The sequence below is a fragment of the Salmo salar genome, chromosome ssa27 (assembly GCF_905237065.1).
Source record: "Salmo salar chromosome ssa27, Ssal_v3.1, whole genome shotgun sequence".
Classification (NCBI taxonomy): Eukaryota; Metazoa; Chordata; class Actinopteri; order Salmoniformes; family Salmonidae; genus Salmo; species Salmo salar.
The window spans coordinates 12,949,402-12,974,488 of NC_059468.1; the positions used below are offsets into that span (position 1 = coordinate 12,949,402).

Sequence of the window (25,087 nt, forward strand, 5' to 3'; positions counted from 1 at the left end):
AGATGTATTAAGATAATGTAGTGTGTGACAGACTTAAGTTTCTCCATAACACATACAGTAATCTATCCTCCCAGCATGATGATTTGTTTTGGACCACTAAAGAGAGAGTCATGCATTTTTAGTGACTACAAAGACACCCGTTAAACATCCCATCCGAAAGATGTCACCCTACCCAATCACTGCCCTGGAGCATTGGGATTTATTTTTTTTAGAGCAGAGGAAACAGTGCCTGCAACTGGCCCTCCAGCACCACTTCCAGCAGTATCTGGTCTCCCATCCAGGGACCAACCCCGGTTAGCTTCAGAGGCAAGCCAGCAGTGGGATGTTCATCCTGGTAGATGACTTAGATGACCTGTCTCTGTAAATGCTTTCAACCAAATTACTCTGTCCTGTGTGTGTGTTAAGGTTCAAAGTGTAAATGGGACATTTCAGTATGGGAAATGTCTCTACGGTGGGTGTAGCTATGTTTTGCTGTGAATGGTTTAAATATAGAGGGATCAAAGGATTTACTGTTCTCCCCTCCCACATATAAACACCATCATTAGGTTTGCTGACGACACGACGGTGGTAGGCCTGATCACCAACGACGATGACACAGCCTATAGGGAGGTCAGTGACCTGGCTGTGTGGTGCCACGACAACGACCTTTCCCTCAACATCAGCAAGGCAAGAGAGCTGATTGTGGACTACAGGAAACGGAGGGCCGAGCACGCCCTCATCCACATCGACGGGGCTGTAGTGGAGCGGGTCGAGAGATTCAAGTTCCTCGGTGTCCACATCACTAAGGAAATAACATGGTCCACTCCACACACACCAACACAGTCATGAAGAAGGCACGACAACGCGTCTTTCTCCTCAGGAGGCTGAAATGATTTGTCATGGGCCCTCAGATCCTCAAAGTTCTAGAGCTGCACCATTGAGAGCATCTTGACTGGCTGCATCAGCGCTTGGTATGGTAACCGCTTGGCATCCGACCGCAAAGCCCTACAGAGGGTAATGTGTGTACATGCCAGATAGTGTCAGAGGAAATTGTCAGACTCCAGCCACCCAAGTCATAGACTGTTCTCTCTGCTACCACACGGCAAGTGGTATCGATGCAAAATCTTGAACGAACAGAACCCTGAAGCGCTTCTACCCTGAAGCCATAAGACTGCTAAATAGTTAACCAAATAGCTACCCGGACTATCTGCATTGACCCTTTTTGCACCAACTTTGACTCATCACTGCTGCTAACATTTGTCTATCCTGTTGCCTACTTTACCCCTACCTATATGTACATATCTACCTTAATTACCTTGTACCCCTGCACATCGACTCGACACTGGTACTTCGTGTACAGTATGTTGCAAAGTTAGCGTTACTCATTGTGTATTTATTCCTTGAATAATTTTTACAAACATTTTTGTTGGTAAGGGCCCGTAAGTTTCACTGTTAGTCTACACCTGTTGTTTACGAAGCATGTACAAATAAAATGTGATTTGATAAACACCACAAGGTCCTTTCAATCTCAATACCAGACACAGGCAGGAGGCAGACAGTCTCCACTGTTATTTAATATATTTTCTCAGTATTAAAAAGGGGGCTACAGGATAAAATCAATACACAACAAAACACAAGGACAGGCCTGGCACACTCACACCACATATACGCTAGAGTCCATAGGTGGCAGGTAGTTTAACGGTTAAGAGCATTGGGCCAGTAGCCAAAAAGGTTGCTGTTTGCATGCCAGAGCCGGCAAGTTGGACAAATCTGCCGTTCCGCCGTTGAGCAAGGCAGTTAACCCCACCTGCTCCCTGGGTGACATGGACCTCGATTAAGGCAGCCCCATGCACCACTCTGATTCAGAGGGGTTTGGTTGAATGCATTCAGTTGTGCAACTGACTAGGTATCCCCTTTCTCTTTTCTGGAACATTCGTATCGTGGGCATCATGGGGTTCCGATGCAGTAGCCGTGGCCTCTGCAGTCTTGTCGTAGCATGCCACGTCTGGAGGGTGGAGAAAGTGTCACACGTCGTTCAACTATTCATCCCAAGCAGGGTCACACTCATCCGGTCCCCAGACACAGTAGTAGTAGTGTGTGTGTGTGTGTGTGTGTGTGTGTGTGTGCGTGTGCGTGTGCGTGTGCGCGTGCGCATGCGCGCAGGTAGAAGTACAATAAATCCTGCGATCCCTCTCGTCTTCTCTAGGGGTGAGGTTGTAAAAATATATCTGTACCCAGCAGTAGTACTTCCCAAATAAGCTGAAATAAGACTTTAATAGGTTTTGTAGGTACAGTACATCTCTGCATTCACGCGAGTACCGTGCACCGAATGTCCGTACCTAACGGAGTATGGTAGTGAAAATGCAGACGTGTCTAGCAGAGAGCTGTCTGCAGTGTGTCTGTTTTTGGGCCTGCATGTCCGTCCAGCTACCATGAACAAACAGCAGCTACATTTGTTTGTTTCTTGCTGGGTAGTGCATGGAGCTCACGGCAGGGTGCGAGTGGTACCGAGCACATTCCAGTCAATTGAATATGGAGCTTAATGATTAGCGGACTCTGCTATGGGTCCACCACTCTCCATGGGAGGGTAGCTATTGGGCTGAGTCATCGTCTACCAAACAGAGGAGCTTTCTAATATCTCAGCCAGGGAACACTGAAACAAGGCACCTTACTGCTGAAATGGACATTCTAACACTCAACAGTCTGGATTTCCAACATAAAAGAACGCATGTACAAAAGGACATTTTGACAGTCGTTATCTTGACATAGGCATGATGGATGCCAAGATGCATCCTGGGGGTTGGGCTCAGAGTGCGCTCCTTCAACAAAGAAAGTGAGATCAGCAAACGTGAAGGCCAATCCTACCAGATGACGCAGACACTTGCTACCCGAAACCACTTTCTTGCGATTATGGGTTTTACACAATCAGCGATGCTTCACAAAAAAATGACTCACGCACGTGTCTATTTGTCTCGAAGAAAGTGAGCTTGACAGAAAGGCTGAGGTTACGTATACAGAGGAACACTACACGCTGATGGCAAAGTATTATTTTCTCTCTTCAGCTGCTGAAATCCACATTGAGAAATGAAATTAGCCTACATGAACGGCAATCCAATGGATCCTTGATTAATTATTCATTTGTACAGTAAATGGCAGCAGTACCACTAGACCATCCTCCGACACAGGACCACTTTAACATTTGATAGGGAGAGAAAAACTGCAGAAATTATGGCATTTTCTGACATTTATGATGATTATGATATTATCTTATATTTCAGTACTGTCATCTGCTCTCAGCCAGTCAATAGAGTCAGTATCATACAGTGTACACTGTCCGCTGGGTGACTCAGGCTACATGTAACAAAGTGCCTGTGTAGGTCAGAGGTCAAGGGTCAACCCAGATGCAGATCAGACAGCTCAATAGACAGAGTCACTGAGGTGTCCTGATTGCATCTCAGGAGTCAGACACTCACCCAACAAAGCCTTTTCAAGGAGCCAATCCCTAAATGTGAGAGGTCAAGTCCTGTAAAAACCATGGGTGTGGAGATAAGATGTGTTTGATCAGGGAGGTACCTAACAGGAGGAAGTCAAATAATAGAGTCATAGTAACAGACATGTTCAAATGCTCACACGCACACTCTCACTCACTCTCAGCGGACCTTTCTCTCACACACGTGTAACCGGTGTGAAATGGCTAGCTAGTTAGCAGTGTGCGCTAGTAGCATTTGAATCGGTGATGACACTCGCTCTGAGACCTTGAAGTAGTTGTTTCCCTCCGCAAGGGCTGCGACTTTTGTGGTGACGATGCTTCGAGGGCGACTGGTTCAAGCCCAGGTTGGGGTGAGGAAAGGGATGGAAGCAATACTGTTAGACACACACGCACACTCACACACAGTAAGACACAATCAGAGTACAAGGCAACAAGGACACAATGACACAAGTAGTTCATCTTCTTCGTGCGTCAACAGACCGTTAAGAACCTAATCATTTCATATCCTGCCATCCACTCACCTTAGGAGTGCTCCAGTGTGTGGGAGAGAGAGAGAGAGAGAGAGAGAGAGAGAGAGAGAGAGAGAGAGAGAGAGAGAGAGAGAGAGAGGCAGCTGAAGAGAGAAAATAAAACCTTGCACATAGAGTGGCAGGGTCTCTATAGACAAATCTGATTTGGAGGGGCATTACAATCTGTGCACGTGTCTGGAGAAAGACACAGATGGCCCTCAGGCACACCGAAGGCGAGTGCTGGAGTGATCCGTTTACTCCACACTGTGTGTGAGCGTCTGTGTACCTTCCTCTTGCACTGTAAATAGGCTTAGTCAGCTAGCATCCTGTTTTCATTCCATTTCAGTTTCCTTTTACCCTTCAAAAATATAAGGCAATATAAGGCAACGTTTTTATGACCCCCTTTCAAACAGCCCCTTGTTTACCACTTTCTTGTAGGTATACTGCTTTTCTACATGTCAGCGGATAACTGGCAAATTGGGAGGGGTAGGGGTTGGGGGCTGCATTTCAGTTTAGGAAGTTGTTAAACAATGGAAGTGTTAATGGATTTACCTGCAAAAAAGCAGAGAACTGTTCACACAGACCAGATTCCTTTATTTTGGTTACAGGTTCTGTGAAAATACAGGAATCATGGCTTTTATTTTCCCTTGTTTTTTATCCCCCACCTCTTTTAGATATACCAAAAAGATGGTATAAACAAGCAGGAATGGTAAAATACGGTGATTTTGTGTATGAAAGGGCTGCTAACTGACATAGGTTTAAGGACACAAGTTACCAAACAGCTCTGTCTAAATCAATCAATCTTTATTCTCTATTAATATAGACAGATGGGTTGACGACGTCACAACAATACTGCATGCACAACTCAGAGGTAAAAAGCTGTATGGTAGATGGCTCATTTCAGCTAGTTTTAACTTGTTCTTGATACCATCTCTTGTTTTGAAGTGTTTTGACTGTTGCCACATCTCTGCTAATATGGCTATGTAAACTCAGCAAAAAAATAAACGTCTTCTCACTGTCAACTGTGTTTATTTTCAGCAAACTTAACATGTGTAAATATTTGTATGAACATAATAAGATTCAACAACTGAGACATAAACTGAACAAGTTCCACAGACATGTAACTAACAGAAATGGAATAATGTGTCCTTGAACAAAGGGGGGTCAAAATCAAAAGTAACAGTCAGTATCTGGTGTGGCCACCAGCTGCATTAAGTACTGCAGTGCATCTCCTCCTCATAGACTGCACCAGATTTGCCAGTTCTTGCTGTGAGATGTTACCCCACTCTTCCACCAAGGCACCTGCAAATTCCTGGACATTTCTGGGGGGAATGGCCCTAGCCCTCACCCTCCGATCCAACAGGTCCCAGACTTGCTCAATGGGATTGAGATCCGGGCTCTTCACTGGTCATGGCAGAACACTGACATTCCTGTCTTGCAGGAAATCACACACAGAACGAGCAGTATGGCTGGTGGCATTGTCATGCTGGAGGGTCATGTCAGGATGAGCCTGCAGGAAGGGTACCCTATGAGGGAGGAGGATGTCTTCCCTGTAATGCACAGCGTTGAGATTGCCTGCAATGACAACAAGCTCAGTCCGATGATGCTGTGACACACCGCCCCAGACCATGTCGGACCCTCCACCTCCAAATCGATCCCGCTCCAGAGTACAGGCCTCGGTGTAATGCTCATTCCTTCAACTATAGACGCGAATCCAACCATCACCCCTGGTGAGACAAAACCGCGACTCGCCAGTGAAGAGCACTTTTTGCCAGTCCTGTCTGGTCCAGCGACGGTGGGTTTGTGCCCATAGGCGACATTGTTGCCAGTGATGTCTGGTGAGGACCTACCTTACAAGTGGCCTACAAGCCCTCAGTCCAGCCTCTCTCAGCCTATTGCGGACTGTCAGAGCACTGATGGAGGGATTGTGCGTTCCTGGTGTAACTTGGGCAGTTGTTGTTGCCATCCTGTACCTGTCCCGCGGGTGTGATGTTCGGATGTACCGATCCTGTGTAGGTGTTGTTATACATGGTCTGCCACTGCGAGGACAATCAGCTGTCCATCCTGTCTCCCTGTAGCGCTGTCTTAGGCGTCTCACAGTACGGACATTGCAATTTATTGCCCTGGCCACATCTGCAGTCCTCATGCCTCCTTGCAGCATGCCTAAGGCACATTCACGCAGATGAGCAGGGACCCTGGGCATCTTTCTTTTGGTGTTTTTCAGAATCAATACAAAGGCCTCTTTAGTGTCCTAAGTGTTCATAACTGTGACCTTAATTGCCTACCGTCTGTAAGATGTTAGTATCTTAGCGACCGTTCCACAGGTGCATGTTCATTAATTGTCAATGGGTCATTGAACAAGCATGGGAAACAATGTTTAAACCCTTTACAAATGAGATCTGTGAAGTTATTTTGATTTTTTCGAATTATCTTTGAAAAACAGGGTCCTGAAAAAGGGATGTTTCTTTTTTTGTATTTGAGAGACAGCAAGTGCTTATTGGGGAAATGTACGTTTTCAGTAAACATTTGCAGACGAACTATAGCTTACATGTTGTCAATAATCCTTAGATTGTAAACCAACTCCGTCTGTTTTGGCCTCGTAATAGTGCACACATCGGTTTTGTTGGTTAACACCCCACCCGTCTCTATAGCATTGTTTGCAAATACATTTGTTACATGCTTAGAACAACAACCCAGACTTAAAGCCCAACTGGGAACACTGTTTGATTTAATGTTGTTTTCACGTCATTTCAATAAAATTATGTTAAACCAACGTGGAATTGACGTTGAAATGATTTCTGTGACCAGTGGGAAGGAAAATCTCCTTTGGAAGGAAGCCATCCTCCTCGGCTGGCTTGGTGGAAGTACAAAGTGCAGATGAACATTCTTATGCATCCCTAGAGCGGTTCATTTTGTGTGATTGCAAGATAAGTTAAGTAATGGGATGAAGCAAGTGGCTCAGGGCCTCCAGAGTGACGACGCTGCAGGCTGACTTCGGTCGTCAGTTGAATGGTGTTTCCTCTGTCACACTGGTGAAGCTGGCTTCCGGATTAATCGGGCGGGTGTTAAGAAGCGCGGTTTGGCAGGTCATGTTTCGGAGGACATGTTTTCGACCTTCACCTCTCCCGAGCCCGTTGGGGAGTTGCAGTGATGAGACCAGATCTTAATTGGATCACAATTGGATATCATGAAATTGGGGAGGAAAAGGGTGTAAAAAAAAATATAAAAGCCAGTGGCTCAGATGGAACTATCCAAGCAGTATATACATCTCCTTTCAAATGTTGATAGTTGGTTGCATTGTCAACCAAACACAATTCAATATTACTTTTGTAATACAGTAAATAAACGTTCTAAATGGATTTCACCCAGTGACGTTTGAGGGGCAAGGCTGGACATTGCTCTGTTTTACTACGTGTCCGATAGTATTGACATGGCTGTCATCCATGTTGTTGATGCCTGTCTGCCTTCTGGTCGTTATTGATTGGTATGTGTGTGTGTGTTAACGACGTGTGTTAACAACGTGCCTGCAAGAAACTGTGAGGTGTGTTTCTGTGCTCCTCGTTCGCTGGCACAGGTGAAACCCCCAGGGGCTTCCAGAGAATCCTCGCTGTGATTCTGAGAAAATAAAACACCCACTATCTCTCGCCAACATGACCCTAACCTCCCAACCCCCCCACAGCTGATCGGAAGTAGAGTTCATTCTGTGGGATCTTCCCGGTGGTGCGTGCTTGATTTCTTGATGGCGTGGGGAAGAGAGCGTGGGCAACAGTGACAGCACTGGTTGCCATGGACACCGTGTTTCCCTTCTCCATTCCGTCCCACAATGATGACATCGTGGCAGCTCTTAGTCTGTGTGGCACAGCAACCTGTTCTCCAACTGGCTCGATCCCTCCCACTTCTGACAGACAAGTGTCAACAATGGTGGTGTTGTTGCCATGCACCTTCACATCCATATTCATGAATATTGACTGAAGCACTGAAGAACCCAGCGTTTGTTGTTGCTTGCGTCACATATTTCGGGAGGATGGAAGGGAGTGGGAGGGTGTGGATTTCAGAACAGTCGAGACAATGCTCTAAACGAATGGACCTCATAACATTTCATTTGCGTATCGGCACGGAAACTCTAACCAAATAGCCGCATTTACCCCACCCCTTCTCCCAGATACATTACATCACATAATGTATGGCTGTACTGTACATTAAGTATTATTACGTATGTATGCAACAGGCCTTGGAAAAATAAGAGTTGCCATGGTGAAAAAGGGAAATGTTCCACTCCCACCCCTGCCAGAGCTGTACATTCCCCGTATCGATGTGGGTCTCCATGGACACCGTTAATAACAGTATGGCATACTGATAGTACTTAATTCTAAGTACCAATTACAAGTACTTGAACTGTACACTGAGCACACAAAACATTAAGAACACCAAATCTTTCCTTGACATAGACTGACCAGGTGAATCCAGGTGAAAGCTATGATCCCTTATTGACGTCACTTGTTATATCCACTTCAATCAGTGTAGATGAAGGGGAGGAGACAGGTTAAAGAAGGATTTTTATGCCTTGAGACAATTGAGACATTGTGCATGTGTGCCATTCAGAGGGTGAATGGGCAAGACAAAATATTTAAGTGCCTTTGAACAGGGTATGGTAGTAGATGCCAGGCGCACCGGTTTGTATCAAGAACTTCAACGCTGCTGGGTTTTTCACACTCAAAAGTTTCCCATGTGTATCAAGAATGGTCCACCACCCAAAGGACATCCAGCCAACTTGACACAACTGTGGGAAGAATCGGAGTCAACATGGGCCAGCATCCCTATGGAACGCTTTCAACACCGAGTAGAGTCCATACCCTGACGAATTAAGGCTATTCTGAGGACAAAAGTGGTGGGTGCAACTCAATATTAATGTGTTCCTAATATTTGGTGTACTCAGTATATATAACGTGCATTATTATACAAGTGTGGTCCTCCTTCCTGAGATTATTCACCAAAATTAAAAATTGGTTTCTTTACCCTCTAAGCAGTCTATGGACAAGGTATGACAGCAATCCATGCTTTGGTTTAGATTCCCTGGCAGTGGCTGGCACTGTTTCCAAATGTTAACATTTTAGTCCCATTCAAGTCATGGGTCTGATATTAGCGTTTTTGTGCATCATGTTCAAATCATCTATAAGTGACGTTGTTGAGCTTCACAATACATTTGAGATACTTTTGAATTATTTGGACATGAGTGAAAAATGCTAACATGACTTGAATGAGATTTGCGCCCCAAATGCTAAAACATAAGCATTTGGAAACAGTTCCAAGGAAACTAAACCAAAGCATGGATTGTTCTCATACCTTGTCCATAGACTGCTTGCAGGGTAAGGAAATCAGTATGCCTTTTTTGTAATTTGGGTGAACTCTCCCTTTTAGTTAATCCTGAACTCCATGGACATGTGTTGGTAATGTATTACAGTATTATGTGTATGAGATATGATTTGGATGTGTATGATATCTGTTTTCATACAGCATCATTGTGTGTCCACAACGAGAAAGGGAAGCTCATTTAGACAGTTTAGACTCCCCCCTTCCTTCTCTCTCTGAAAGCATTTTCTTGTAAAGGTTAAAGAGAGCCTGGAGGAGACCTGGTGATCCCAATGTGGTTACGTCTGAGGAACGGGACCTAAACGAGGAGTGTCAGTGAAGAATAGGTTGTGAACTTGTGGCAACCAGTGGTGGTAAGGACAGGAACACGTGAAGAAGAATGAGAGGCTCTGTACTACAGAAGGTGGGCATGGACTTTTTGCTTCTTTAGCCCTGTTTATACCTGGTTGTAACATGCATCCTTTATCCTGATCCACATTCTGATTGAGTCCAGATTTTAAGACAGGTGTAGATGACTAAAAGACAAATTGTGATCTGAATGTGATCTGATCTTCCTGCCCAACTCAAGAGGTAGTCAGGCACGCACTGTCACTAGATATCTTAGTGGAGACAGATCTGGAAAGTAAAACCATTTAAATAATCATTATCCCACCCTCTAAAATCATTGACAGCTGGAACAATTGACAGCTGCAACAATGTCTTAAAGTAAATAAATATTATTTTCGAAAGACTCAAATAATTTGCATAGAGGGACCAGGGAATATGCTCACAATGAGGACAGTGGACATATACAATACACGTTTTAAAACCGTGTGTAGACGTGGACTCAAGTACCTCTGGGGACTGTCTCAAGCGCAGTGTCTGTCATTGTGGGATCCCCCATTGCTTGTTATTACAGGAGGCTCACCCTCCTCCTGGAAAACTACTGGGTATTCAGGACTCTTCTGCAGTCCTGCTGAACACTAACACCTGATTGTACTATCAACTGCTCATCAGTACCTTGCATACATAGCCTTCCTGCTGGATGTGCATCTCTCTACTCACAGCATTATCAAAGCACCCCACATAACCTCCCTACCCTTTAAACCAAACTGTCCCTTGAGACGTGCTTTCTGCTGGGGCTAGACATGCGATGCCCCTGGTGTTGTGACTGGAGAACGCCCATGTTGGGCCACAACAGTCAGCATCCCACATTTAGATCCTGTCTGGTCCCACAAGGTCAAATGTATGAGTGAACCTGTGAGTAAATAAGGGGGTAATGAAGTGGCACGAGCTCCCCTCTTTTGATGTGAACGAGGATGTTTGTTCCTGTTTCATTTGGTCAGAGAAGTCGAATGCAGTGGATGAAATGGCTTTGAAGGCAGAGCTGACGTGCCAGGGCTTCAGGGTGATTGACCTTTGTTAGGTCAACGATGATCGGGGCTGGCTGCCGTCCCCATAGTGAGTCTATGGGTTTTAGGTTTGGTAAGCTCAGTTCTGCGATCTCGGCGCTGCATTGACAGAATGAGAGATTTAAGAGAGCACTAAAGGATTTCTCTCTCCGAATATCCTTGGAAACCTTGGTTAAGATTTGTCAGTAATTTGTTAAGGATCCGGGGAGAGGAGTGAGATGTGACTTGGTTAATCTTTACCTCTAGTTGGATTGTGTGAGAAGATGTTCCCCTCTTACAGCACAATAAAGATCTCCAGCATGGCTTGACAAATAGTGCTTGAAAAAAAATATGAAGACCTCACTTAAGCATTCATTTCACATTTTATTATGAAATCGTAGGACCAAGTTCTGTAGTATGTACACTTTGTACAGTTAAAGTAATGACTTGTATAACAAACATGACTTCAGTTTTCATAATTCATGAAAAGTTACCAAAAAAAACGATAGAATCAGTAGTATGCTATTGAAATAGACATGTTTGTCCACTGCATTAACACCCCTATGAAAGTCAAGTAGGCCTCAGCATTCTTCAAAGACGTGAAATGTACAGCACTCTCAGACAAATAGAGGGTATTGACATTAATGAACAGAGAATGGTCCCCCACTGGCTGACCTTTCAAAACACCTTAAAGGTCTGATTGATGTTGGTGCTGTGGATGGAAATGCATCAAAGCTACTGGAGTCTATACTAAGGGAGCAAATGTAATGATCACACCATTATAATGCTACACATTCACTTATCTGTCTTGCATACATTGTCAATAGTCCAAGGGATTGTGCCAATAAGGCCAAGCAGACCTGACCCGTAGAACATTCTGCATGCTGATACAGATTTGTGAAGAGAAATAAGTTGTCTATTGCACATAGGTTTTCCACAATACTTCTTAGAGGAATTTAAACAACAACCCTTCTGCTTTACAGTTGGCAATTGTATGGCATGTTGCAAGGCAATCTAACAAGTTGGCAATTTAAGGGCATTTTTCTGCTACTTTAGGCCACCTGACCTCAGACACATAAGAGTACTTAATCCTGTCAGGTTGATAGAATTTGATTGTCAATCATCTCATTTGAGTAACAATCCAACAGGCTTGAGTTCAGTTAGGCCTACATCAGAGCTGTGCACGGACCTATTCCAATATGGAAACATAACCATCCACTTTACCCAAGGACAAGTCCTGGGCTGTTTAGATGCAGTACAGTAACATCTCAATGTCTCTAGTATTAAACTATAGTGGAACTACTCAGTCCTCTTCCTTCCGAAAACGGCAGACATGCTTCTCACAATCCCCTTGATCCCAGCTGCGCCCTTCTTGAGCGCCCTCGCCTCTCGGATAAGGTCGAGCAGTTCGTGAAATACCAGCTGTACCTCGTGGTATGTCTCCGCTACAGAGATCTCAAAGAAGCCACAGTCTGTGGAAAGAGCGAGGAGGCGTCCTTCCTCGCTGGAGACAGTGCGGCGATGCTGGAGGTCACGTTTATTGCCCACGATAATGATGGGATGGGCTCCGGGGGATTTGCTTTTGGCTTGCTGGATGCGCTGCACTTGTTGCCGCACCACGTTGAAGCTGGCACGGTCGCATATGCTATAAACCAGGATGAAACCGTCCGCCCACTGGAGTTGTCTGTCGCTGATGTGTCCCTCGACCTCACCATTCTAAAACACATGAAGACAAAATACATGTACTTAGTCAACCCTTTAAACCTCCTTGTTGAATAGAAAAACTCCAGTATGCTCTGCCTGTTTGAGTATCCACTAATCAAAGCCTGTCGTTACCATTATAAAGTTGTTATCATGCAGCCTAAATTATTTAGAATGTTTTCCCTCACCTGGGGGCAAAGCGAGTCCCAGATATTGAAACTGATCTCCCGTCCTTCTACTCGGTCAGTGTGACTGTAGATGGATTCTGTAAATGCAAAAAAAAAAATTCCGAACCATTTATATATTTGGTTTAATCTACTGTAACCTACTGATTTGATTGTAATTATATAATAAGCAATGGATCAAGTCAAAAGACCAGCACTTACCAATATCGCCGTATTCGCCGATAAACCTTCTAGTGAGAAACCGCACCGTGAGAGCTGAGGACACACAATTGCGTAATTAATGAGACATGTTGATCAGTAAAATGCATTACACCAGGAAATACATTTCACAACGCATTTGGCCGTCATAACGCCTGTCTACTTTCAATGATCACAAAAAGTCCCTCTTCGCAGTGCAAAGACTGTCAACGTCATGAATGAAAGTGCAATTCAATTTTAAGGATTCATTCAACTATGCTCACCAGATTTACCGACGCTTTCAGCTCCAAGTAGTAAGACATTAGCCTCCACCTTTTGCTGACTTCCTTCCATCGTTTTGCTGTAGTGGCGAGTTGGCTGGTTTACTTGGACAACCATTTGTTAAAAGGGCGCAGCGGTTTCCGTGTCCCTGCTCAACGTGTAGGATACACAAAGTGAAGTAGCTCTAGAGTTGTGCCGTCTGGCAATTTATAAGGGGTAGGCGGCCCCTGCTCGCTGATGGACAAAGAGTACGGCCAATATAGACTGTGCGACTGTCTGCGGCCAATGCGCTTCGTCTAGAACTCCGTGCCCAGGGATTAAACACACAGAATAGCATACATTCCTAACCTTCAAATGTATCGATTTTATCGTCACCATTGTTGTTGGAGTTTAGTTATTAAAATGGACACAAATTCATAATCCCAAGATTATGTTTTCTTAACAGAACAATCTATACCAAAAAGACAAGAAAAAAAAAACCTGCGTGTAGATGCTAAAATAACTTGTAATTAAGAATTATCCCACCCCGTAGTCATAAGAGCAAAGACAAGGATGTATAGAGCTATTTGAAGCTATATTGGAGAATCAACATTGTCAATACACTGATGACCAATGCCACCTGCTGGTGGTAATATTATGGACGTTTTGACTTTACCATGGTCCTGTTTGAATAGTTCCCAGTAAGATTATCACTGAGTTATGACATTTACCAAACTTAAATGAAGACAAAAATCAGAGATAAGATGCACAAGTATTTATTGTAAATAGACAAAAGGTGAATTAAATCCCAAACGTCAAACCATGTGCAACATTGTTTTCATTCCCAGTGTAAAAATCAGGTTTGCAACAAACTTGTTGGCACCCTTGCACTTCTCAAATAATGCCCTATTTCTTTGAAAAATTGAGAACTTTGTCTCCAGACCTTGGGTTCTAGAATGTTGAAAATCCATTACAGCCTTGGGCCAACTGCAAACGCTTCCTGTACCGTCAATGAGCTTGCTGCACCCTTCTCCTGGCAATTTGGCCCACTCTTCACAGCAAACCGCTCTTATTCTAATTCTTCCAACTACTGTTTTCAGCTCTTACCATAGGTTCTGGATGGGATTTAGATCTGGAATCTTGGCTGGCCACTCTAGAACAGTCCAGCATTCAATCAGGCTTTCTTGAGTCTTCTTCGGCAGTGGGGACTTCCTATGTTGACCAACAACCAAATTAAGCCTTCAAAGAAAATAACCACAAACATAGGGAAGGTTTGATAATGCTGTGGGGTTGATTTGCTGCCTCTGGTACTTGAACATGAGCAAAACATCATGAAAACAGCAGATTATGAAGGTGTTTTGGAGTGCAATGTTCAACCCAGTGTCCAAACACTGGGTCTCTGTTGGAAGGTTGATGGTATTTCAGCAGGACAACAACCCCAAACAAAAAAGGCACCCTGGAATGATTCAAGAAGAAACGCTGGACTGTTGTGGAGTGACCAGATCTGAATCAAATTGTATTTGTCACATGAGCCGAACACAACAGGTGTAGACCTTATAGTGAAATGCTTACTTACGAGCCCTTAACCAACAATGCAGTTAAGAAAAAGAATTGTTAAGTAAAAAAAAATGTAAACTAACAACTGGCGAGGCTATATACAGGGGGTACTGGTACAGTCAATGTGCGTACGTACTGGTTAGTAGAGGTAATATGTATATGTAGGTAGAGTTCAAGTGACTATGTATAGATAATACACAGGGAGTAGCAGCAGCATAACAGAGGTGCGGGGGAGGGGGGCAATGAAAATAGTCTGGGTAACCATTTGATTAGCTGTTCAGGAGTCTTATGGCTTGGTGTAGAAGCTGTTAAGAAGTATTTTGGACCTAGACTTGGCGCTCCGGTACAGCTTGCCGTGCGGTAGCGGAGAGAACAGTCTATGACTAGGGTGGCTGGAGTCTGACAATTTTTAGGGCCTCCTCTGGCACCGCCTGGTATAGAGGTCCTGGATGGCAGGAACGAGGCCAAGCATTTGCCACATCCATAACCTACGGCGAGAGCTGACAACGGCAGTTGGTGGAGGATACCCCTCAAACATGAAAGAATTAGAGCAGTTTGCTTCTGTCTGAAGGCTGAGTAAAATCACCAGTAATAAGATGCAGCCAGCTTACTGATGGCTACAAGAAGCATTTGTCTGCAGTTCTTGGCCAAAGGCTATGCAACCAAGTACTTATGAATCATTGTATGTGCCAAATTGTAAACTTAAATTTACCAAAATAAAATTGGTTCTGCAGCAACAGTCCCCGTATCTGGACGATGTTAAGAGAGCTAAGGAGAGGGAGAGTCAAAATACAATATTTCTCTAGTCAATGCAAGACAACTGACTAACATCAAACTGCAATTGTATATCTGACACACACAATTGAAAAGTCATACTTCATTAAAGGGACCAGTCATTTGTCAGCAACCTACTTGGCAATAAACATTCCAGTGAAGACCGTCACTAACATTCTTTATTAACATTAAATTCACATCAATATTCAAAGTCTTGTGATTATGTGTGACATTTTAATAGCCAACACTATCTATGGCAATACTAAAGAGGGATGCTAAGGATGTGCATGCATAAATGAGGTAAGTTGCACTTGTCGATTACCTTTCCTGGTCTGTAGAGGACAATGCTGGACTTTTTGCATGAAAGGACAAGCAGTAGGCACTCACTCATATCTCTGTAGGGTCGACCCCAAAGGGTAAGCAATGGTTCACACACACGTTTCCCAACTTCAGTCTTTCAGTACCCCAAACAGCACACATGTTTGTTGTAGCCCTGGACAAGCACACCTGATTCTAACTTGTCAACTAATCATCAGGCCCTGAACGAGTTGAATCAGGTGAGTTTGTCTGGGGCAACAACACAAATGTGTGCTGTTGGGGGAACTGGAGTTAGAAACACTGCTGTAGACTACACTGGACAAAAACACCTTGAGTGGCCAAACTAACAGAAGCAATGGTGATTTAATGGCCAGACTAAAAAACTGTGGGTTGGATGAGTGGGTTAAAATAACCAATCAAGATCCGGTCACATTAGAAATACATGGTTTACATTTTGATTCTACCCTTGTCTTTTTCAATTCAAAAATGATTTCCTGGATCTAAAAACAGACCATCTCCACTCAAATAGGATCAGGGTCAATAAGTACTAGATGCGGACACAGCAAACAATACCAGACATGTTCATAGAACTGGGCATGCACAGACGTACGTACCCAGATGCGCATATTCCAGGTGAAAGGTAGCAGACGTGCCCAGACATGCTCTGCGAAGTAAAAAAGGCTCACCATTTGGTCAGGAGGACTCATGCACAGTTCCTTGTCGGTCCCACTGTAGTCCTGCAGCAACGCCAGATCAGAGGTCCCGGCACAGCAGACACTGTCAGCACTCACAGGGAGAGCAGCATCACACACACCAGGCCAATACAGAGACAAATCTCAATGCTTTATTTGGGCCCACAGTGAAACATCTTTCCACACAGGGGCCCACATTTTCAGAGATCCACATACAATACAGATTGAAATAAGACATATATTATTGAAGTAATAGACACGTAATTTTGCTGAGAGTCACACTTAACAGCTCATGGGGGGGGGGGTGGAGACAGCATCGTGGGGAGCCTACTGTACAAATGTTGCTGCTTTATGCAGACAGACAATGTAGGCGCACTTTGCAGAGGGTTCAGATAACGCAACAATTCTGTTCTTTAATAGAAATTGCAAATTACCTTAATTCAGGGCTGAAAAAAAAATACTATGTTCATTCAGAATGCAATTAACTTGGTTAATTAAAACAAGCTTACGTGGATAAGGCATAGATGGGCGGAATGTGACACTTCCTGTGGAAGCTCCGTCCACACGTGACACACAGGGGTGAGCTTCCTCCTGGCCAGGAGGGGGGGGGGTCGTCGTAGCTGGAGGGGGTGCGCCTCAGACTGTCTGGACTCAACATAGAGGAGCAAGGAGACTCGGGCTGCTGGAGGATGTATAAACCAGTGAGCAGGAAAATCTGACATTAACACAATCAAACATGCAGTTGGTGAAATCAAATAGTTGGCCTTACCAGCACGTCCGCCTGGCTCACCTGAACGTCAGTTTCCTGCCCTTTGACACCTGGGAGGCGGTGGAAGCGGGTTGGCGGGGCACCGACAGGAGTACCAAGGATGGGTATCCGAAGCAAAGACACCTGCAGAAAACTACAGAGCCCTGCACAGACGTTACACCCCATGATGGTGCACACAATATGACGAACGCGTGCATGTACAAACTCAATATTACACTACACACCACCATACTGAAGTCATGCACACAAAATGATTTTGTAACCTGCTATTAAGCCCAACACACCTGGCACCCAGTCTCCAGCACAGACAATCATCCATATTGTTATCACCCTCCTGTATGACAGCAAGAGAGATAGGCTACATTTACTATTGCATGGGGGAGAGAGAGAGAGACTCATCCCTAGTGCTCAGATTTTATAAACATTTTTAAATTAAGGAAATGTGCCATAAAAATGCTTCAAATGAAACTAGAAACAAACACCATTAGAGTATAGACTACAGCAAGAAGAGTTTAAATTAAAATGCATATATACACAATATTTCAAATTTTGAGCAGTATGAAGGTCAAGAGACTGCAGAAAGGCTGTACACACTTCATTAGTCTCTCATTCACAATTTGACAAGCACTTGACAATGCCTCAAATTTCACGGCGGCATCCCCTTTCTGGCCATAATGCACCCCCCCCAAAAAAAATCCATGCCTTTTGCAGCCAGTGGCTGTTCTTTCTCACAGGCTACAAGTGAAGACAGACACATTGGGGATGCAAATGTGTGCATATTGAAGATATTGGAAGAACTGTCCACATTTAATTTGTCAGCCAACAAGTAGGCCTAAAGAACAGGCTAATGCACTTGCTATGTCAATCTACTATCCCCCATAGTACAAAAGTCAACCTATTCTATTCAAGAAATAAATATTCCAAACATAGTCTGGGACAGCTGTGGGATGAAAGAGCCCAAATGAATACAACCACTAGCATCAAAACCTTTTTTACACAATGTGGCTGACACAACAGATCAGAACATTTAGCTTAAAATGTTGATAAACTATTAGGCTATTTCTTCATATTATAAAACGCAGCAATGCACACATGGCAGTAGGCTATAAGCATGAATGTTCCATTAGCAGGAAAACAATCAAAAATGAATGTAAATGCGATTATGCATGTAATGCTTTTATTATAAAAGATGCATTTTTATAGTAAAAATTATCTTCAGCAACAAACTTGAAACTCACACGCTGCTTATGTATACCAGTTAGGTTCTAAACCCCTTGTAAAGTGGATTAATGTGCTTAATTTTAAGAATGTATTTGGCCACTTTAGTTGTGATACAAACCTTATCAAAACATATAGGCCTATGGGCTAGGCTACATGAGGTATGCGTCTATGATTCGAAAGTCTTTATGCAGGGCATCATTCACAAGTAATATATTTCACAAGTGATAGGCTAATATTGTCAACCATCAGACTATTCTTGATTTAATCTTGTCTTTACATACACTAAATAATGTGTGGAATTTTGATTTAGAATGGACCATTATCATGCACCTGTATCGAAACAGGGGCAGTGGGGGAAAAAAAAATAAAAAAATCATCTATGCCGTGGTTTATTTTCATGCCAGCCAGGTAGGCTATACTCCTGTTGTAAATATAAGCAATGTGCTTAATATTTTTAAAGTTGAGAAATAAATATAATAGAAAGAGGATCCCATAGAAAGCTGATGGGATCCTCTTTTTATTAGCAGCCATCACTGTTGTTTTCTCGCACAACATGAGCTATCATGAAGTGTTTGAATAGATTTCCGAACACATTTGCATTGATGTCAGAGTGATTAAAGGGACAATAGTGCTGAGTACCAGGCAGTTAGCAAGTTTGGAGAAGCAGAGCTTGGAGAAGCCTAATTATCGTGACTAAAGGGTCACGTAGAATTTGACTGCCTTCATGACTCGTGACCGCCGGTAATACGGTCACAGCAACAGCCCTACACTGGCCAAATTGACATCGTCATTGGTGGGTACCACATCGGATTCATTGGTGGTTGACATGTCGGTCTGAACAATATCTGAAGTCAGTTGGGGCTTGGGTGCCTCTGCACAGTCTGCATAATGTCAGTAAGGACAGTTCCACTGTGCACTGGTTCCACAGTTTCAGTCAGGACAGGGTCTGTCTGCACAGTTTCAGTCTGGTTAAAGTTCGACAGGTCAATTTCATTCAGCACAGTTTCAATGAAAGTTGCAGTCTGCACAATTTCAGTCTCAGCAGTGTCTCGGGCTACACGATTTCAGTCTGGTTATCAGTCTGAAGAAAGTTGGTCTGCACAAAATCCCTTTGTACAGTTTGTTACATGAACCATTTCTGTATGGACAAGGTCAGTCTGGACAGTTTCAGTAGGTAGAGTGTCAGGCATGATCACTCTGATGGACTCCATTAGCCCTGTAACTGATAAGCTGTCTGTGGTTGGCGGTTCTTCCTTGATTATAATCCCAGATACTTGTGTGCTTACGTTGACAAAGTCAGTCTGTCTGCACAATGTCGCTTTGGACAGTGTTAGTTTGCACAAAGTTAATCTGAACAGGAACAGTTTGGGCAGGGTCAAGCATGTCTGCCCACAGACTCCATTGGTCCTGTAACTGTCCGTAACCTTTATTCCTCCTTGATTCCTATTACTTGAGCACATGTTCGGCCTGGTTGGTCTCATTCTGGACAAAGTCTGGCTGGGCAGTTTTATTCTGGACAATGTCTGTCTCAGTGGTTTCTTCAACAGCAAAGACTGTCAGACTAGGGTTGGCCAGAACGAGGTCAACGTCTGTCTGGGCAATTTCCATTTTCACAGTCTGCCTGGACAGGAGAACGGAGGCGGATTCATCCTTTTTGAACAATCCTGACTGAGCAGTGCCATCCTGGGTGGGCTGCTGTGTCCTGAACCGTTGAAATATTCTTCTTTACCTGTCGAATAATTCTGATTGGACCAGTGGACTGAGGAGCTTCCTGTTGAGAGGGTGTGATAGTGCCTTATTAATGCGAATGTAAGACTATATCAAAGGCGTGTTCGTACTTAACAATTCATAAAGAAATGCTTTCAAAAGTTTCCAATTACATTTCAAAATGCAGTTGTGATTAATTACTCAGTTGATCTACAATTGTTATACTTCAGATAATGCAACACTACAGTAAGTAGTCCTTCCGAAGATAGCCTAATTGTGATTTAGCAAAACGTTCAACTTTCCATTATTTTCTCAACTACACAATACTAAACTGAGGATACTACAAAATAGGACGATCGGCAAATAAAATTAGATTTGGGAGACCAACAGACAAAAGATGGATTTGATAGGAAGGAAAGATGGAGGCAAAAGAGAACACAGATGAACTACAATGGGATAGAGGAACGACTAGGAGAAACTATAGATGAGGGAAATAAACAGTAAAGACCTTGTTCACAACTAACCATTGTGCTCTTTGGAGAGGTGAGGTCTGGCAGACCTGGTGGGCAGGGTCCTCCTGGGACAGAACCAGCTAGCACTTGGTTTTGACCTCCAACAGGGGTCAAGATGTTGAAAAAGGGCATGTCATTATGGCTGAAGACCAGGGTTCCATTGTCAAGGCTGCTGTTACGCACACCTCTTGGAGGAGGGAAGGCAACACCCTGCTACACTCAACTCCCCGTAGAGTGAAAGAGGTATGTGACTAGGTGCGGGTAAGGATGACAGAGAGAATTTGACCATTAAGAGGGAATTTATTCCTTCACATGGTAATTTTGGGAAAAAGGGTCTGGACAGAACCAAATCAAAGAAAGTTAGAGAGCCCCCTCTCCTACCTTACTAACACCACCTGGCGCACTAACCAAAATACAGGGGATGGTCCGCCCAGGTCTTACCTAGTGTGCATAGCCAGAGTACATACTACGGGTATATGTATGCCCGCAGGCCTCTTGCCTAAGCACTCCCTAGGTGCCTTCCCCTTCCCCCCTGGGAACAAAAACAGAATACTAACTTAACGTGAACAATTTCAATAATCATAACAGTCCTTGTGACAAAAACATACCGCAGCAGGACCGGCTACAAAATATTTTACAAAAACTGTCTGAGCAACAGCCAACACAGGACATCAAAGGAGCTCTCTCTGAGCAGCAACCAACTCATGACATACCTATAAGCATCCTCTCTGAGCAAAGGAACACTGGCTTATATACAGCTGGAGAAGGAGTCTGTAATTGCAGACAGCTGTATCCCCTGACGAGAGGGCGGAGTCAGCTCCAATCTGCAATGGGGCCGACCAATCAGCTGCTTGGGGGAATCCAGGAATCATTTCCTGAAACACATACAAACCCACAACAACACAGAAACTGGGGAACGTAACAGCTGCCCACAGTGCCAGTGGAACCAGAACCTGGGGCGCTGTTGGACAAAATTAAGTTTGGAGGGAGTGTTCACAGTGCCAGGGGAAAAAATGTAAAGTGCCATTAGCTGATGACATGCCCCAAGTTGATGGGAGTTTCCCGTAACAGGGAGTGTGAAGGGAGCTAAAAACCACCTGATTGCCGTCTTGGCACTCCAGCCAACATCCTGATTTGATTGATGGCTGCCTGAAGCCTTAGTAGCTTTTTGTCTGTACATTGGAGCCATTGCATTCTGATCCGTGATGGTGGGCGCAGCTTCTCTTTCCATGACAACTGTAGCAGCCACGTCCACAGCCCGCTTTTCAGCACCTACAGGGGGGGAACCCTCTCACAGGGGGAGTCCGCTGGTACCTTCAAGGTCCTCAAACAACTTTGGACCCACATTTTCATCCTCCGCTTTCCTTTTGACATGAAAGGGCCAGGAAACAAGTTCCACCATCAGGTCAGACTGAGGAGCCACCCTGATACGGGACAGGGGTGTCCTGCGAAACCCCCGATAATGACAACCTGTCATTGTTTCCCGTGTTCACAGCACTTTGATAAGATTGCTGGGGACCTGTTGCATTCACAGCAGACGTAGAGGACAAGGACAGAGGGCTGTGAGAGCAGGAAGAGGATAGTGCCTGTAAAGAGTCTGCGAGGGTCAGGGGAAAAGTGGTACAATGACAGTTTCTCTGGTTCATAGGGATAGGGAAGGGAAAGCGAGCACATTAGTGTTGGTTGCCATCAGGAGGGAGCATTTCCCTTTGATGTACTGGAGGTTTCCTGGGATGAAGGTGACAATGATGAGGATGCTGTGCTGTTTCTCTGCTGTTCCAGAGAACATTAGGGAAGATTGATTTGAATGGGACTAACCGCGGTTTCTCAGGTTTAGCCGAGCAAACGGGACCTCCTTAGTCAATTTCCCCTGAATGCAAACAGAATGACAATTAAAAGTACAACTACCACCATTTTACTCTGAGATAACATTAAAATGCAATTGTGTTGGTTGTCCGTAGCTTATGCCCGTCCAATGCTAACTAGCATTCGCACAACGACTAGAAGTACCATTGCCAAAATCCTGAAGTATCCCTTTAATAGCCGGGCATCGGCACACATTGAAACAAATAACCGCCTGTTTCAAATAAACGCTGGGTCTAAATGAATTGTTTACGAGGTTACCATGGACACAGCGCTGATATTCCCATAGTAACTTTATTCGGTCAACGTTGCTAGCCATGGCGCCACGAAGCGGTATATGATAGGAAATCTAGTCTTTGCAAGTCTGATCTGCGTGTTAAGTTCACCATCTTGTGGGCTGCCACATGCTGCACACCAACCAGCCAGACTCATCACAACCCACACACTGCGAGAGAGAGAGAAAGGGGCATCACATCAGCTTTCATTCAAAACCAACAGGTTACTTACTGCATGTATACATTGAGTGATTAATATCACCATTTTATTCACAGTAGCATCCATCCACTACCTATCAGAGGTTTTGAATCATTGGGGAAGTTAGAGGAAAGGATTGTCAATGATTTTCTAGGAGAGAAATTGAAGTGACATTACATTCACAGGAGGGACAGGAATGCTCGTCTGCCGTCACTTTGTCAAGTCTTGATCAGACTTCAAACCGTACTTGTGGTAAACGTGTTATTTGCCCATGTGTGACATACTTTAATTATTGGACCATGTGTATCAGACTGATCAGAAACTCTTCAGCCTAGTTATAACAGTACTAAATATAACCTAATCACTGAAATTAAAAGTTTTACAGTGATGTCATTCAATATGGTTTATCGGTCTTGAGGGAACACAGGTAAGCATGGTAGATTTGCGTCAGGCTTCAATTCCGTACAACACAAACCACAACCACAGTCAAAGGTGCCACAAAGGGCGCGCAGTTACAGGCGAGGTTGTCCCCGTCAGTTCTGAGATACCGTTAAACCAAACGATACAAAAAACGGTCTACCTTCGTAACCATGAAACAAAAAGGCGAGAAGTCAATAATGAAGAGTAAAATGCGTACAATGACACGAAGCATTAACCTGGAGTCACATTGGAAGTTTTATTTTAGCATATCGAACGTTTGCTAGCTAAATGGTTTATGGCCGTGTCTTATTACCTTTGTGTGAGACTAGCTAGAAGCAAAGCCCTCAAATTAATTTCCAAGCGACCGTTAGCTAATGACAGAGCCACTTAAAGTCTAGCCATTCGGCTTTAACCTACATTAAAGCAATTGTTAAAATTGGCCATAGATTACTTACCTCAGACTCCACGGGAGCAGACAAAAGTTGTCTTGTCTGTGGCGTTCTCGCGACTGTCTAAGACCGAATCTCGATTGAAGAGGCAATCTGCAGTTCGAACAATAACAAAGCAGGGTCCCCGCCACTGTTTCGGTAAACAGCTGAGGAATTGGAATAGACAAATGTAGCCACTCAAATTCATAGACCTATGTATGCAAGGACTGACCATCCATGATATATTTTTACATTTGTAACAATGTTGAGGCTATACAGGGTTTACAATTACACATTGTTTACACACAAAGGAGTAAAACAAGCATACACTTTGGGTTGATGGGGTTGGACAGTTGAACTAAGATCATGAGGCATTTCTAAGTTATAATCTTTAAGAATCAATGGCTATATATTATGAAATTAAAAGTCAAATGTATGTAGCAATCAAATGGCCCCTTTAAAGACTGAGGAACAATTATGAGGGGGTTGTGTGGAAAGCCACCAAGTAGGCTTCCTCAATAGCCACCTTTCTTTGGGGCTAGTCAAGTGTATCCTACCCATAGATAATGATAAAGGCCTCTAGGGTCCAAAAGGCTGTATAAGGATGGACAGCACCATTGAGTGCTTCTACAATTTTAATGTAGTCAACTGGGTATTAATGTGTGCACCTGGCCTGCTGTAAATTAAAATTAAATAAACAAGCAAAATGGTGCAATCTGGTTTGCTTAATAATAAGGAATTTTAAAATGATTTATACTTTTGATAAAGTATATTTGAGCAATTCAAATTTACTTTTGATACTTATATTTAAAACCAAATACTTTGACTTTTACTCAAGTAGTATTTTACCGGGTGATTTTCACTTGAGTCAATTTCTATCAAGGTATCTTTACTTTTACTCAAGTATGACAAATCGGGTACTTTTTCCACCACTGCTTATAGTGTTACCTATATTTTGCTAACTTAAATTTGTTTGCATCACTTTACGTATTTATTTTGGGATCCACCCCTATAAACGGAATTTGTCTGATGACGCGCGAGTGGAGGAGAGTAATTTCATACAAGCACATTTTCGTTGACTTTCCCTCTCTTCGCCGCCTCTCCTCGATTACCTTTTTCAAAAGGAGGCGAGAGAGGACGGAGGAATTGAAAATTGCGAAAAAGCCCTAGATTTCAAAAGTCTAACGCAAAGGATTCAGGTAGGGTACACACTGTTCTCGATGAGATTTGGCTATTGAGGAGGGGACACTTCCGTTCACTTACAGACAAATTGACATCTCCTCGACCACTAATCGGTTTCTGGGTCAGAG

The 25,087-nt window shown here is 43.8% G+C and overlaps 2 protein-coding genes and 1 long non-coding RNA gene across 7 annotated transcripts; all 3 read right to left on the reverse strand.

The window, feature by feature from the left end:
• Positions 1 to 11,089: 11,089 nt before the first annotated feature.
• Positions 11,090 to 13,398, reverse strand: LOC106588314 (ras-related and estrogen-regulated growth inhibitor-like protein). The gene is made up of 4 exons (XM_014177162.2): positions 13,066 to 13,398; positions 12,806 to 12,859; positions 12,608 to 12,684; positions 11,090 to 12,434 (listed from the first exon to the last, which is right to left on the reverse strand). Exons 1-4 carry the CDS (start codon positions 13,178 to 13,180, stop codon positions 12,018 to 12,020), a joined length of 663 nt encoding a protein of 220 aa, XP_014032637.1. The 5' UTR covers positions 13,181 to 13,398; the 3' UTR covers positions 11,090 to 12,017.
• Positions 13,399 to 13,802: 404 nt separating this feature from the next.
• Positions 13,803 to 17,808, reverse strand: LOC106588315 (uncharacterized). 5 transcript variants are annotated; one of them, XM_045709216.1, is made up of 5 exons: positions 17,437 to 17,808; positions 17,153 to 17,295; positions 16,893 to 17,065; positions 16,378 to 16,468; positions 13,803 to 15,768 (listed from the first exon to the last, which is right to left on the reverse strand). In XM_045709216.1, exons 1-5 carry the CDS (start codon positions 17,549 to 17,551, stop codon positions 15,757 to 15,759), a joined length of 534 nt encoding a protein of 177 aa, XP_045565172.1. In that variant the 5' UTR covers positions 17,552 to 17,808; the 3' UTR covers positions 13,803 to 15,756. The 5 variants fall into 5 exon arrangements, with proteins under 5 accessions (XP_045565172.1, XP_045565170.1, XP_045565169.1 ...); XM_045709214.1 differs by having other exon boundaries at positions 13,803 to 16,468; positions 16,893 to 17,062; positions 17,174 to 17,295; XM_045709213.1 differs by having other exon boundaries at positions 13,803 to 16,468; positions 17,174 to 17,295.
• A 70-nt stretch (positions 17,809 to 17,878) lies between these two features.
• Positions 17,879 to 23,875, reverse strand: LOC123730897 (uncharacterized). The gene is made up of 3 exons (XR_006762326.1): positions 23,805 to 23,875; positions 21,306 to 22,900; positions 17,879 to 20,690 (listed from the first exon to the last, which is right to left on the reverse strand). It is a non-coding gene; the product is annotated as an uncharacterized lncRNA (long non-coding RNA).
• Between the last annotated feature and the right edge of the window lie 1,212 nt (positions 23,876 to 25,087).

What these genes read in the sequence shown, in the direction of transcription:
- LOC106588315 (XM_045709212.1), bottom strand. Translation starts at nt 17,551, where the DNA reads ATGAGTCTCTCTCTCTCTCCCCCATGCAATAGTAAATGTAGCCTATCT. An exon ending in TGCTGGAGACTGGGTGCCAG is followed by an intron (nt 17,296 to 17,436) that starts GTGTGTTGGGCT and finishes ACGTCTGTGCAG; the next exon opens with GGCTCTGTAGTTTTCTGCAG. An exon ending in TGAGCCAGGCGGACGTGCTG is followed by an intron (nt 17,066 to 17,152) that starts GTAAGGCCAACT and finishes TACATCCTCCAG; the next exon opens with CAGCCCGAGTCTCCTTGCTC.
- LOC106588314 (XM_014177162.2), bottom strand. Translation starts at nt 13,180, where the DNA reads ATGGTTGTCCAAGTAAACCAGCCAACTCGCCACTACAGCAAAACGATG. An exon ending in CGGCGAATACGGCGATATTG is followed by an intron (nt 12,685 to 12,805) that starts GTAAGTGCTGGT and finishes TTGCATTTACAG; the next exon opens with AATCCATCTACAGTCACACT. An exon ending in GGGACTCGCTTTGCCCCCAG is followed by an intron (nt 12,435 to 12,607) that starts GTGAGGGAAAAC and finishes CATGTGTTTTAG; the next exon opens with AATGGTGAGGTCGAGGGACA.